General features: G+C 40.2%; 1 protein-coding gene across 2 annotated transcripts in view; it reads left to right on the top strand.

The window, feature by feature from the left end:
* LOC133989674 (testis-expressed protein 2-like) overlaps positions 1-12718 on the top strand; it is a 30039-nt gene extending 17321 nt beyond the window's left edge. For both annotated transcript variants that reach the window (XM_062428160.1, XM_062428161.1), the window contains 10 exons: positions 747-947; positions 1243-1573; positions 1802-2037; positions 2313-2495; positions 3212-3311; positions 8291-8417; positions 9112-9225; positions 9636-9845; positions 10323-10443; positions 10567-12718. In XM_062428160.1, the coding sequence (XP_062284144.1) occupies positions 747-947; positions 1243-1573; positions 1802-2037; positions 2313-2495; positions 3212-3311; positions 8291-8417; positions 9112-9225; positions 9636-9845; positions 10323-10443; positions 10567-10716 (1773 nt within the window). In that variant the 3' untranslated portion in view covers positions 10717-12718. The remainder of the gene's footprint in view (positions 1-746; positions 948-1242; positions 1574-1801; positions 2038-2312; positions 2496-3211; positions 3312-8290; positions 8418-9111; positions 9226-9635; positions 9846-10322; positions 10444-10566) is intronic.
* The last annotated feature ends 308 nt before the right edge of the window (positions 12719-13026 follow it).

Here is a 13026-nt window from a genome sequence, read left to right as displayed (position 1 = left end):
ATTCTATTATGTAATTGATAGAATTACATAATAGTAAACTTATTTATCCATCAACCCTTCCATTATCCATAACGTTACTCACTTATCCTGTGCAGGGTTATGAGGACAAATATTTCTATTAAAACAACAAACCACAAAAGTGTTGAGTTCTGTTTTAAATTTTGAGAAAATCATGAAAAACTACATGACATGAACTTATATAATAAAAAGACGTAAGATTTTACTTCATCATGGCACTGTGTAGGGCTGTGTCTGTGGGATGCTGTGTACAAAGGCAAACGTGCAATTTAGGAGGAACCTTTCCGTGACAGATTTCATATTAAAGTGACAAAGCAGCAAATAGGCTCGACGTGGATCTGGGGCTTAATATAGCCAGAGGAACTTCAAAGTCCAACGCAGAAAACAAATGACAAACAAACTAGTTACAAGACACTCTCTTATCAGTGTGAAGTTCACAGAAAGAGACAGGTAACCTTTTTCTAACAGTGCAGAAACATGTTACATAGGTGACATCACACTATGAGCAGATATTTACAGTGTCCTCATTTTCCACAAAAAAGTGTTGGATGTTGTTTTCTCTGTGTTTGCTGTTGCTCAAAAGCATTTTTCTCTTCAAATGCTTAGATTTGCAATTTATTTTGTTCATGACAAAACATACACATTTATTTTTTCTCATATAACTGCTTTGCAAGTCTTTCCTTGAAATGTAATCTACATTATATAAACCGGTTATGTCTTCTCTCCAGGGCTGGATGAATGAGATATCAAACTACGACCCAGAGACATACCACGCCACACTGACACAGTCTGTGTTCGTCCGGCTGGAGGGCTCCACCATTCGCCTCTCTAAACCCAACCACAACGTCGCCCGCCGTGCCACACACAATGAACCAAAACCTGACGTCAACTACATCAGTCAGAAGATCTATGATCTCACCAACAGCAAAGTATGTGATTACATTACTCTTCTCCTGATAGGATTATATAGATCCTTAAAGCTCTGGAAATGTTAAGGAAATTTGATCTTAATCTTTCCGTAACTTGGTTTTGTGGTTAATTTTAACTATAATTACTCATTAAGATGATAACTCTGTATTGAATAACACTTATAGTAAATTTAGTCCACTTCAACATTTTATCATCGATAATGACAAATACTACAGCATGAAAATTGTCCTTTTTTTATAGGCTTGACGAAGGCATGGAATCCAAGCTAAACTTTCTCTTTAAATCTTTCCCTAGGTATATCTAGTGCCTCACAGCCTGGCCAGGAAGCGTATATGGAACAAAAAATACCCCATCTGCATTGAACTCGCCAAACAGGATGACTTCATGTCAAAGGCCCAGGGTGATAGGTGGGAGCCCAGTGAGAGCTGGACCACAAGGGATAAAGGAGAGGGGACAGGAGGAGCGCAGGAGCGAGGATGGTCTTCCTCCTCCAGCAGAGACCTGACCCTCTATCTGTTCGGAAGGACTGGGAGGGAGAAGGAGGAGTGGTTCCAGAAGTTTCTTTCAGCTTCCAGGCTCAAGGCAGATTTGAAGAAAGTGTCCAGTGTTGCGGGGAGTAAGAGCGGTGAGCATAACAATGTTTTAATCAACAAGACCACTGTCAGTTGCTCCTCTGCAATTGACAGTTTTAGAGTGCATAAACCCTTTTTTTATTTGTCCTTTTGTGTGTTTTTTTTAAGCCTAAAATGGTCTAAATCCACAAACTCCTCCTAACTAAAGTTTTGCTATTTTAGGAACATCGAGTACAGCATCTAATTTCTCACCTTTCTCTGAAATTCACTGTGGCCTGCAGCTCTGAGTTCTCACAGTCGCAGCAGCAGCCGCAGCAGTCTGGACGAGGCGCTGGGATCTCAGCCCAGGTCGAAGGACTCCTCAATCTCCTCAACATCGGGCAGTGCCAAAGCTAAGCCACTGCTGGACTACAGTGTCTACATGGCCTCTTTACTGCCAAAACAGGTGGCGACCAGCCCTACAGCTGCCAGCCCTGTTCTCCAGAGTCCACAGAGCAGCCCTGGAGCTGATAAGAAGGTAAAACACACTCCTCCTCCATTAACATTATTCAACACACTTTTTTTTCTCTCTAGTTTCCTTTTATTAGACCACATACTGGTCATCTCATTTGCAGTGCCAGCCCATTATGTAATTCCAAACAAGAACAAGCAGCTAATAATGTGGATTATCCTTGTAAAGATGTAGTCAGAGGGGTAGAATAAGATTGTATTGTTGTGGGTTAAATAAGAGACACAAGATTAATTTTCTTTCTATTCTTTTTTTCCTTTCTATTCTGCCTGCGTTGTCATTAGCTTCTGAGCACCACCTCAGCTCAGACGCAGCCCAGGGAGGCAGAGGAGGAGGAGGAAGAGGAGGAGGATCATGTTGCCTGGGTGAATGCGGCTCTCGGCCGGGTCTTCTGGGACTTCCTGAGCGAGCCCTACTGGGCTGAACTGGTTTCCAAGAAGATTCAAATGAAGCTCAGCAAGATACGGGTAAGTGGAAGAAGGAAGGCCCACAGCAAAACTCTCCTTTTTGAAACAGTGGTTGAAACTGAAACACGCAAACAAGAGGACGAGTTAAAGTAGAGAGTAGAGAAGAAATAACAAGAAATTAGTCATGACCACCTTCTTGCAGAAAACCACATGTGGGCACACACACACAAGCTTTCCAAATGTCAGTGTGTGTCTTTGTGCAGTTCTTCGCAGGCCCCAGCGGCTCCACACAGGGCTCAAGGACAGAGGGACACAAACTTCTTATCCTTCACTTCTATCCCTTTATCCCACTTCTTCTTTCTGATCCTGTCCCCCAGGCAAACTTGTTTTTCTTCATTATAACAATGTTTTGTTGTGCATGACTGCAGGTAATATTGTAGTCTTAGTACAATGGTGGAAAAACATTGAGCACAGTTAAGCCCACAATCGACCAACAAAAATGTTGATTATAAGGTTTGGTGCAATCCAGAGCGTCTCATTCGTGGGTGTGTGTGTGTGTGTGTGTGTGTGTGTGTGTGTGTGTGTGTGTGCGTGAGTGAGTGTGCCTGTATATACAGCATCCAAAATCTGATATTCACTCTTACAAAACAATATTAATGTATCACAGATGATATACTCTCATGCAATATTTTCATATTTGGTTATATCATATATCTAAAAATGAATTATTCATATACACTATGCTCATCGCTGTTGTATCCTTTGGTCTTTTCCAGTTGCCTTACTTCATGAACGAGCTAACCCTAACAGAACTGGACATGGGTGTGGTCACTCCCAGGATCCTTGGTGCATCCAAACCTTCCATTGACTATCGAGGCAAGAGAGAAAGCGCACACACACACACACACACACACACACACACACACACACACACACACACACACACACACACACACACGCACACACACACACACACACACGGAATGCTGAACCAGTGGTAAATTGAGCTCTGTGCATGATTTCTTTGAAAGTCTCCATTTACCGCACAGTATTTGCTTTGCCACAGAGCGACATTGTAGTCTATTATGTTTAAAAGCACAACACCCCCACACTGATCAGCTGCCGGTCAGTTGGCTATGTCTACATTAGAGATAACTTATAAACAGGTGGTAATGCAAGGTAGTTACCAAGGAATCAGGATGCATTTTGTTAGCTTAAGTAGCATGTATACTGTCAAATACACACACACACACACACACATACTGCAAAAAGAACCAGCTAGAAGACATTTTCCCACATTGGATATGAACGAAATGCTCGAAAACACAAGATTTAATATATAAATAAATAAATAAATATTATAAATAAATAATGAAAATTGGCCACTCAAAAGACATTTGCATGCAGCACCCTCATGCAGCTTGTACCAAAGATCTATTCCAGCAACAAGATCCTAATAACATAAACATGTACAAGTTAAATATAGTGCTGCAGTAACATATTAATTTCATAACAATAAACTACAGTCACACTGTCAATATTTGTATTCAACATAACACAAATGAAGATTAGCGTTTGTTATACCCCTTGCACATTCTTGAATATAAAGCCAAACACACACACAGGAGCTCACGGTATATGTGGAGTAAACAAGACAAAGCTCCTTACAAGTTAGAATCATGCCCACATTTCACAATTCCCATCACTCTGTACACAAATTGTGTAAGTGCCACGTTCAGAGGTGTAAACAAGGTGGGAGAAGAAGAAAAAAAAGAGTTGAATTCATTTGAGCTAGTTTGACAGAGTGCTAATGAGTAGCAATGAATGAACATACAGTAGATGATGTTCCTGTGATGGTGTCCTTTCAGTATGTATTAAAATCAAATGTGGCTAAAATTCATAGCAACAAATTGGAGCATTGTTGAAATCTTTCCAAAATCTAGATAATTTAATTTTTAAAACTTTGGAGTACCAGAAGAAGTCTAAAATGTCAAATGGGGTGAAGACTTTTTTAATGCACTGAATGGAAACAAGTTTGTGTGGACAGAAGTGACATTTTGTCTCATGACTGGTCTTTCATCACTCCCATTCTTTCTCAAGCCTTCTTGCTGTGAGTAGCGAGGTCACAACACTGACGCTGTGTCCGTGGGCGACTTTGACTTGTTTTCCATCTGCTGTAACTCTGCACACAAACTGACTTAGATGCTTACAGTGCTAAAAACATCAATATGACAAGGGTCGCATCATCTGATTCCTGATTCAATGCGTGTGATAAGAAATGTATTGTATGTCATGTGCTTATGAATCAGCCAAAAAAAAAAAAGGAAATGCAAAAATCACTGATTCAAAATACAAAAAAATAAAAAAGGTGACAAAAACAAAGATCATTTGCTTTTTTAGCCCCAATAAGCATGCATTAGTATAATTGTAATTACAGCCAATAACAACAGTAATTGTTCCACTCAGAAAGCACAGGCAAAATGATGTCAACTGTGCATCACACTGTGTGATAATATGCACTTACACCTACTCAGCTTGTTAAAATAGTGCTATACTTGAGGTTAGAGAGACATGGCTGTTACTTGTGGGTTCTCTTTTGGTCTACAGCTGCTGCCACAAACCTTTTTTACCAAGAGTAACACTTCTTAGATTGTTGTTAAAGTTATGAATGTATAAACACGCTTATGTGCCGAGAAAGAGCACATGCACTCAATTTGTGTCAATGCATATCTTTAACCACAGGTCTTGCACGCTGCAGATCCTGGAAAAACGCTTAATAAGTGGCCGTTCTGTTTACAGGAGCGTAATGGAATTTGATTGGTTAAGTGAACTCTTAGCTGAGCGCAATACAATGCGTCTCTAAGCATTTTAGCAGGTCTTATCTGTAGAGGCTTAGCTTTGTGAGGTCTTAGCTGTGTAAGGGGACCATAGGTTTGCCTGCTGGTGTTGCACAACTACAGTGGCTGAAGGAGCAGTAAAGTTTTCAGCCAACTGTGTTGTAGTTTTGATCAGAAGGAGCTTTGTACGCCATTTGTCAGAGGAGTCCATCTATGATCATCCAGACGCACGTCAGCAGTGAGCCTTCCATCTCTTTTGTACTGCGCTGCTTTTTCTCATTCTCCCTCACATTCTGCTAGCTTTTTTTTCCTCCAAAGACACGTCTCTTCATCTGTTTCATATTTCTACTGTCTCCAACTCTCTTCCCAGTTCTCTCTTCCCCTTACATTCCCTTTCATACCATCTTCCTCTTTGTGTCCGTTCTCGCTCTTTTAGTCTCGGTATCTCTCTTCCTCCCTCCTGTGCTATGAGTCACTGGCTCATTTTTATCACTGCAGCACTCACATAACCTTATAATGAGAGCAGGAATTGATTCCATCTCCCACTGAGATGGCAACGGCATTTCTTGGAACAGCTCCTGACTAAACACACCTCAATAGCCACTCGGAACACAATCAGGGTGCACAGGCCACCGTTATGTTGATGTTGTTGATGGTTCATCAGCTTTAATTTTGCTCTCATTTAGAAACCTCAATATGTTGCCAAATGTTATGATTTTTTTCACAACAGATTGCAAGTGTACTGCTCCAGATCACTCAGTGTCAATGTAAAACAGCAAAGTGCCTCATTTAAGCCTGTCACAGTGCAATATCGTAATTATCAACATCATCTAGCTATAATGGACTAATCGTATGATACATGGATTTGACCATTTTTTACCTCAATATTGCCACACTTCACATTAGCAGCTAAGAGGCTATTCATGTCACATTGGCTAAGCAAGTAGTGTCCTCCATTCCTCACTGTGCACAACCTGAGTGGAGACTGCAGAAGTGAGCGGCTCTGCTTATATGGAATTAAAGGTAAATAACTCTCGTTAACTATTGTATTAACTATTGACAATATACCATCCAATAAAAGTAGTTATCGTGACAGGCCTAGACTCATTTTTTAGACACATTTCATGTAATTAAAAGGAAGTAGGAAGCGGGAAAGAGTCGGTTTAGTTTTTTGGAATTTCCACTGGTGTTACTGTGGCTGTATCCTCTATCTCAAGTTCTGCCTCACCTTGCCTTGCCCCGCCCTTTCCTAAAATAGGCATGCTGAGTGCAATGGATCGATGACCCTCTCCAACTGTGTATGTCTGCATGTCTCCACAAGCAAATGTCCGTGTGTGTTTGTACGTTGTGCTCGTGCACCCTTCATGTTTATTGTTGTAGTTATGAGATTCTGACAAGCAGTCACCCTGCATGTGTGAATGCATTTCGCTGCAGCGTGTGTGTATCTGCGTGCGCACGATACACACACCTGACTCCTCACCATGCGGCTTCACCCCAATTAAGCAAGAACTGCCCTGATCCAGCAGCTTGTACCGAGGCTCCTCTCTCCTTTCCCCATACCAACAAACCTCAGTGCCCTGCATAAACCCTGACCCAGCGAGACACAGCCTTATTATCCAACACGCCTCCCAGGACCGGTGGGTGAAGCAAGGCCCACTGGGCTCAGCAGACCCAGCATGTTCACTCTTTCTCTCTGTCTGATTGCCTAACTTCCTATTTTTACTTTGTGCTTTCTCAAACCCATACTGACTTTCTAACCTTCTTGGCTCAAAGTTTTTTTCACTGCTTTCGTTTCGCCCCCACTTTCTCTTTCTCACTAACTTGCACTCACTCTCTGATTGTTTTTCTCTCCGGCACACCAGACTCATTGCATTATCACGTCATTTAGCACAGCCAGCTGGTGTTCAGGCCTCAACAGAGCAGCGAGGAGAGGGCACACAGCTTTAATGCTGTTTGTCCCCATATTGTCTGCTTTCTCACAATATATCTTTTGAACCAATCTAAACTACTTCTCTTTTACTTTTATGTCCCAGGGTCATTTATGCTGCTGCCAGTAAAGTTATTTAAATACAGCTCTAGGGTGGATGTGCACCAAATGTCCCATTACGCACTTACACACTGTGTGGACTTGTGCTTTGCACATAAGCACACTTAGTTGCCACAAATGTGTTTTGGTTTAGATTCTCCTAATGGCCTTTTTCCTTTCACTCTCTTTATCAATTTGTCTTGCATCATTTGTTGAACTCTGCTGCCCTCCAAGGGCTTACAAAGAAACTGCACCCACGTTTATGGTTAAATGTGCCTCTTTGTACACAAGAGCATGTGATTCTGTGTTGTAAAGCACACAAACAAAGAAAAGCCAGGCTTTGGATGGAGGCTTTTGAGGAGTTTATATAATCTATATTACAGCAGGTTTGGTAGAGCAGGGGTTAAAGGAATAGAGAAAGAGTGCCCTGTTTATGCAGCCGGCCCCCTGCTGATATCAAATGGGGGTCTAGCGGGGGAAGATTGCATGCTCTCCAACTGTTTCTCTTCTGCGTTCAAAGGACCTAGCGATCTCGCCCTCTTTCTTTTCTCTGCCTTAATCGAGTCTTTTACTGTGACTTAAGATGAGGGATCAAGAAAATAAAGTCAGCTGGGGTCCGTGCTTCTGTGATGCTAGGGGGGGAAGGAGAGATGCCACAGAAAGGGCAGCAAAGTGAGGGAAGAATCTGAGAAGCAGAGGGGAAAAAAAGAAAGACGGTGTGGTTTAAAAGGCATGAAGAAGTACTGCAGACAGAAGTGCTCTCTGTGTCAAGGAGATTTACCTAAAACACCCCTCAACCAAGTATCAACTGTAAATAAGGTTGATTGATAGTATGAATTGTAAAATGAGTCATTAGGGAATCGTCAAACGATACCTTTGCGAACACCACTTCATGCATATTAAGCTCACATCCCCAAATGGTACACCTCTCAGTTTCACTTCTTTCATTATCTCTCAGATCTACATTCTAATAACCGCTTTGTGACCCGCAGGTCTGTGGTTTGACCTGGAGCTCTCCTACAGCGGCTCCTTCCTGATGACCCTGGAGACCAAGATGAACCTCATTCGCCTGGGAAAGGAGGGAGAAAACCTCCGCTTAGGGGAGGTTGGCAAAGATGGGTAAGACAGCCGAACTCTTGTCACCACCAACACAGACATTTTTAGAAAAAAAGCCCCGAGATGTTTCTTGGTTTGATTTGCCTTTTTACTCTCTACTTGACACTAAGAAAGTATACTTGCCTCTGTCAGGAGTCTGTCTGGCACCTCACCTGTCTTACTCAGAGATTTATATCTTCTATGTCTTTTATATCTTTTCCTTTCTTTTCCCTGCTATTCCATTCTCTGCCCTCTGGATTCTACTTTTATGCGGCTGTTAATCGGATGCATTTCTGTATCTGGTAAGTAAGTGCTGCTTGGCTTTTCATCTTTTAATCTCCAACTTTGTATGTCTCCATTTTTGAGGTTGTCACATTTCATAATACCACTTAGTGCCTTCTTCTTAATATACTAATTTCGTAGTGTGTTAGTGCTTTCATCTTTCAGTAATATGTCGATCTCAGGGTAAGTATACCTTTCAGAGATGGATTGTTAGCTGGTACATGAGAAGTGAGTCAGTGTTTGCCTCAGACCTCATACGGAAACCAGACCCAGTTTCACATCAAATTACAACTGAAAGGACAAAACAGTGTGGAAGATGTAGCAGCAGCAACTTAGTAAATGCTCCTAGAGCTTTATTGTGTGTGTGTGTGTGTGTGTGTGCGTGTGTGTTCGTGTTCCCACTAATCAATTTTTCTGTTTGTTCATGTGTTTGTAGATACAGGCCACGGACTTACTGCCTGGCTGACAGTGATGAGGAGTCATCCAGTGCAGGCTCGTCAGATGAGGAAGACTCCTCAGAGCTCACAAATGAGTCGCTGGGAGCCGAGGGGTGAGGATGAAAACATAGTATCAGATTTAAATTTAGATTATTGAGGTAGATTTGCTTTGTATTTGAGATAAATGTTTCCTTAGTAATCACATAAGAAAAAGACAAAAGAGGAAAAGAAATGCTTGAAAAGTTCTGCCTTGTTGTAACCATGGAAACAGTCATTCTGGTAGGGAAGGCCTTGCAGTAAAAATCAAGTACTGAATGAGAATTATTGAAACTAAGACCGATGACATTTGCACACACACACGGTTCATCATTAAATCAGTTCACCCTTTTGACCAGCACAACATAACTCATTTATTTTCCAAAGTGGAATTAAACATTATTATATTATCATAACATTAGATGTCATTAGGTACATCTAAACTAATATGTGACTTTAACCCTCACCATGTTTTTAATAAATACAGTTACGTTGGAGGCCACAAATCGAGCAAGATCATGCGCTTCGTAGACAAGATCGCCAAGTCCAAATACTTCCAGAAAGCAACAGAGACGGAGTTTATCAAGAAGAAGATGGAGGAGGTGTCCAACACACCGCTCCTGCTCACAGTGGAGGTGCAGGAACTCCAAGGAACACTGGCTGTCAATATCCCCCCTCCACCCACCGACAGGATATGGTACGTGACGGAAGTGTTGTTTTTCCTGCTCCATAATCAGTGGAATGCTGTGCAAAGTGAATTCCCATGTCTGTCATAGTAACAAGTAATTACATTTTCAGAGAAAGCGCCTTTCCCCCAGAAGGACAAACACAGCCAAGTCTGTTGCAAACAAAGGTCTTCAAGATGACTTAATTAACCCACTTCCTCTCATGTCAACAGTGACTTTATTACGAGATGCATACTTTGATTTCTACATGGTGGATAATTCACATGGAACATACATAATAAGGTCATCAGTGCTCAGAACAGTTTTACAGTACAATATAGTAACATGCTTAATTGAAGAAGTGAAAAGTAGTATTTTATATATTTTTCTTGGTGCAGTGCATCGGTGCCCTCTGCTGGTGGCAACCATAATCTGTGTTGGTACCATTTGTTCATTTGTCAGCTGTGTGTGAGTAAATATTTCAATGTGTTGACTGCTTTCTTTTACAGGTATGGCTTTAGGAAGCCGCCACACCTGGAACTGAAGGCTCGACCTAAACTGGGAGAAAGAGAAGTCACTTTGATTCATGTTACAGACTGGATAGAGAAAAAACTGGACCAGGAGTTTCAGGTATTGATTGACTTTCTGCTATTTAGAGACATAGAAGGAATTCCACAGGTTGGAAGCACTCAGATTCCAAGATATTATATGTTTTAAAAACTGTCCCTATCACTCTATCTCTCCTCTGTTTAGAAAATCTTTGTAATGCCAAACATGGATGATATTTGGCTGACTATCATGCATTCTGCCATGGACCCTCGCACATCAGGTGGACCTTTAGTGGGGCCCACAGCAGATCCAGAGCTTTCCCATCCGGAGAGGGACAGCCCCAGCCAGCCATGAAGAATGTTTACAGTATTTCCTAGAGCTTATGAAGTCTCAAAATGGGAACTGGAGCCAAAGTGGATAGGTCAGACGCTACTGTAAAAACAAAACACATTCCCATACAGAGTGGCTTTCTCACTTCCCACAGTAGCGACAATACACATTTTTAAAGCAACAAGGTCGAGTTAGCCAAGGAAACACTAAAGATAAACTGTTGGGCGCTGCTCTGTTCAATAGTATTTATTGTGTCTTTGAAGGATTTATATAATAGTAAGAAGCTACTGAATAGGGACTGATATGTGAAGAGTTATATTTGGCTCAGGAGCGGGGGTGGTTTCAGTTAATAAGGGGAATTTCTGGGAATAGAGAAGTACACAATGTCCCATGAACACATTAATATGGAAGCATTCACCAGATACCTTACAGCCTGCAGATGACTAGTTTCTACTGGGGCCGGAGAGTGAGATGGAGCACAGTAGCCCCCTTTTTTTAGTTTAGACATCCAGCAAGTGGAGAGTTTAAGTATGATAGTATGTTGAAATTAGAGGTGTTTCATAGTTAAATGGTTAGTGTGTGAAGGAGAGTTGTTAAGAATTAATAAAGATGTAGGCAGGTTAAAAAGTGTATTTGAAAAAGCTCAGATACTTGATGTTCTGTTTATTTATCAGATAAAACTCTAAACCTTGAAGTGGCTTTATGTCAGCTTTTTTTTTTTTTTAATCAGGTGTTAACTAACAGTATTCATTCATGCTGTGACCATACCCTGAACCCTTCATTTGCCAACACCCCACTTTTTATGCCAATGATGCCCTTATCCATGTCTTGTATGGACATAATGCTCAAGTGCAAAACATACTGCATAATTAAGGAAAAAGTGTCATTCACTATGTAAATTCCATACTAAAGACAAGTAAATGAACACAGTAAGTGCAATGATAGAAATACTATGTAGGCTTATGTATGATCTTGTAAAGATATTATATAAAAGCGTATGTCTGAGAAGTACAAGGCCTCTAACTCTGTCTGTTGAATGTATGTATGGATCATTTTGGTTCCTAATGTTGTATGAAAATAGTTTTTAACCCAGTCATATTTTGATTGGGGTATGCAAACTGTTGCACAAGTACAAGTGAAAGTTTCCTTTTTTGTTTTCTTGTGGTAAACACTATCTCATCTTGCATATCTTTTTTTTTTCTCGAATGTCAATCATTATGTTTATAGAATACCATGTGGTGTATTTATCTATACATCATTAATACTTAACGGTGTTGATGGTGATGATGATAGTGTTTGAAGTGGATTTAAATGACCAACTTTACTATGTGACAGTGCTTTAAAAAAAAAAAAAAAAAAAAAAAAAGACTCTATCGGCCATACTGTATGTAGACAGGAGCTTCATTGTAGTTTGACACTCAGATGAAGTTAAGGTACGTACTACATAGCAGAACATCTGTTGCCAAGAATGTATAGCCTTACATACAGGTTCACTTTCTGAGAGTACCTTTTTAACCATGATATATTTCTAATGTTAACCAAAGTCCTTTGATTGGGCCCACAGTGCCAGATGTCTCTCTGCTCAAAGGTACACATCCTGAATCAATAAAGCATTATGAGGTAATATTTACAAATGCGCTACAATACCTGCATTAACATTGTTTACAGTAATTAATACTTTGTTTTCTCTTTTCTTTTTTTTTTGCTTTATAAGGATACTAAAGCACTGTAACATTAAATGGATTTGTTCTATATGATTGTTTTTCTCTTTTGGTTTTGTTTTGTTAAGTATTTGTTTTTGATTGACTTCATGAGGTTGGTTGTGGTTGTATTTTTTTGTCTACTTCTTTGGTTAAACAGAATGAAGATTTTTGAGGATATATGAAGATCACGTCATGATTTGCATCTGTGAATTATTAATGACTTTTTAAAAATGTACATGTTATTTTAAGGCCAAATTCAGTGATTGTGTATCTGCCTTATTTATAGAGCAAAATAAATATGTCAATTAAAGCCTTTTTGTTTTTGCAAATGTTTATTTCTGCTGTGGAATTTGAAAAATGTTGTATGCTGAATTTCAGATGTAGGTCTTGTTATCTTTCTATTTATTTACTTTTTTCAGATTTTCTTTTTTTTCCAGATTAAGATTTGACACAATGGACAGTATATCAAACTTTTAAAATACATTGTTAAAGATTAAAACCACTGGTTTCCAACCTTTTAGGCATTTGACATTTTACAAAAAACGTGTGTAATCAGGGTCACATTTCAGATGTCTGAGTCGTTGTCTTCTATGAGTATTTGGTGGAGCTGTCTATAATTGCTGTACCAAAT

The sequence above is a fragment of the Scomber scombrus genome, chromosome 2 (genome assembly GCF_963691925.1).
Source record: "Scomber scombrus chromosome 2, fScoSco1.1, whole genome shotgun sequence".
In the NCBI taxonomy this organism is placed as follows: domain Eukaryota; kingdom Metazoa; phylum Chordata; class Actinopteri; order Scombriformes; family Scombridae; genus Scomber; species Scomber scombrus.
Note: the sequence above shows the minus strand (reverse complement) of the source record. Positions and strands in the feature narration are given on the sequence as shown.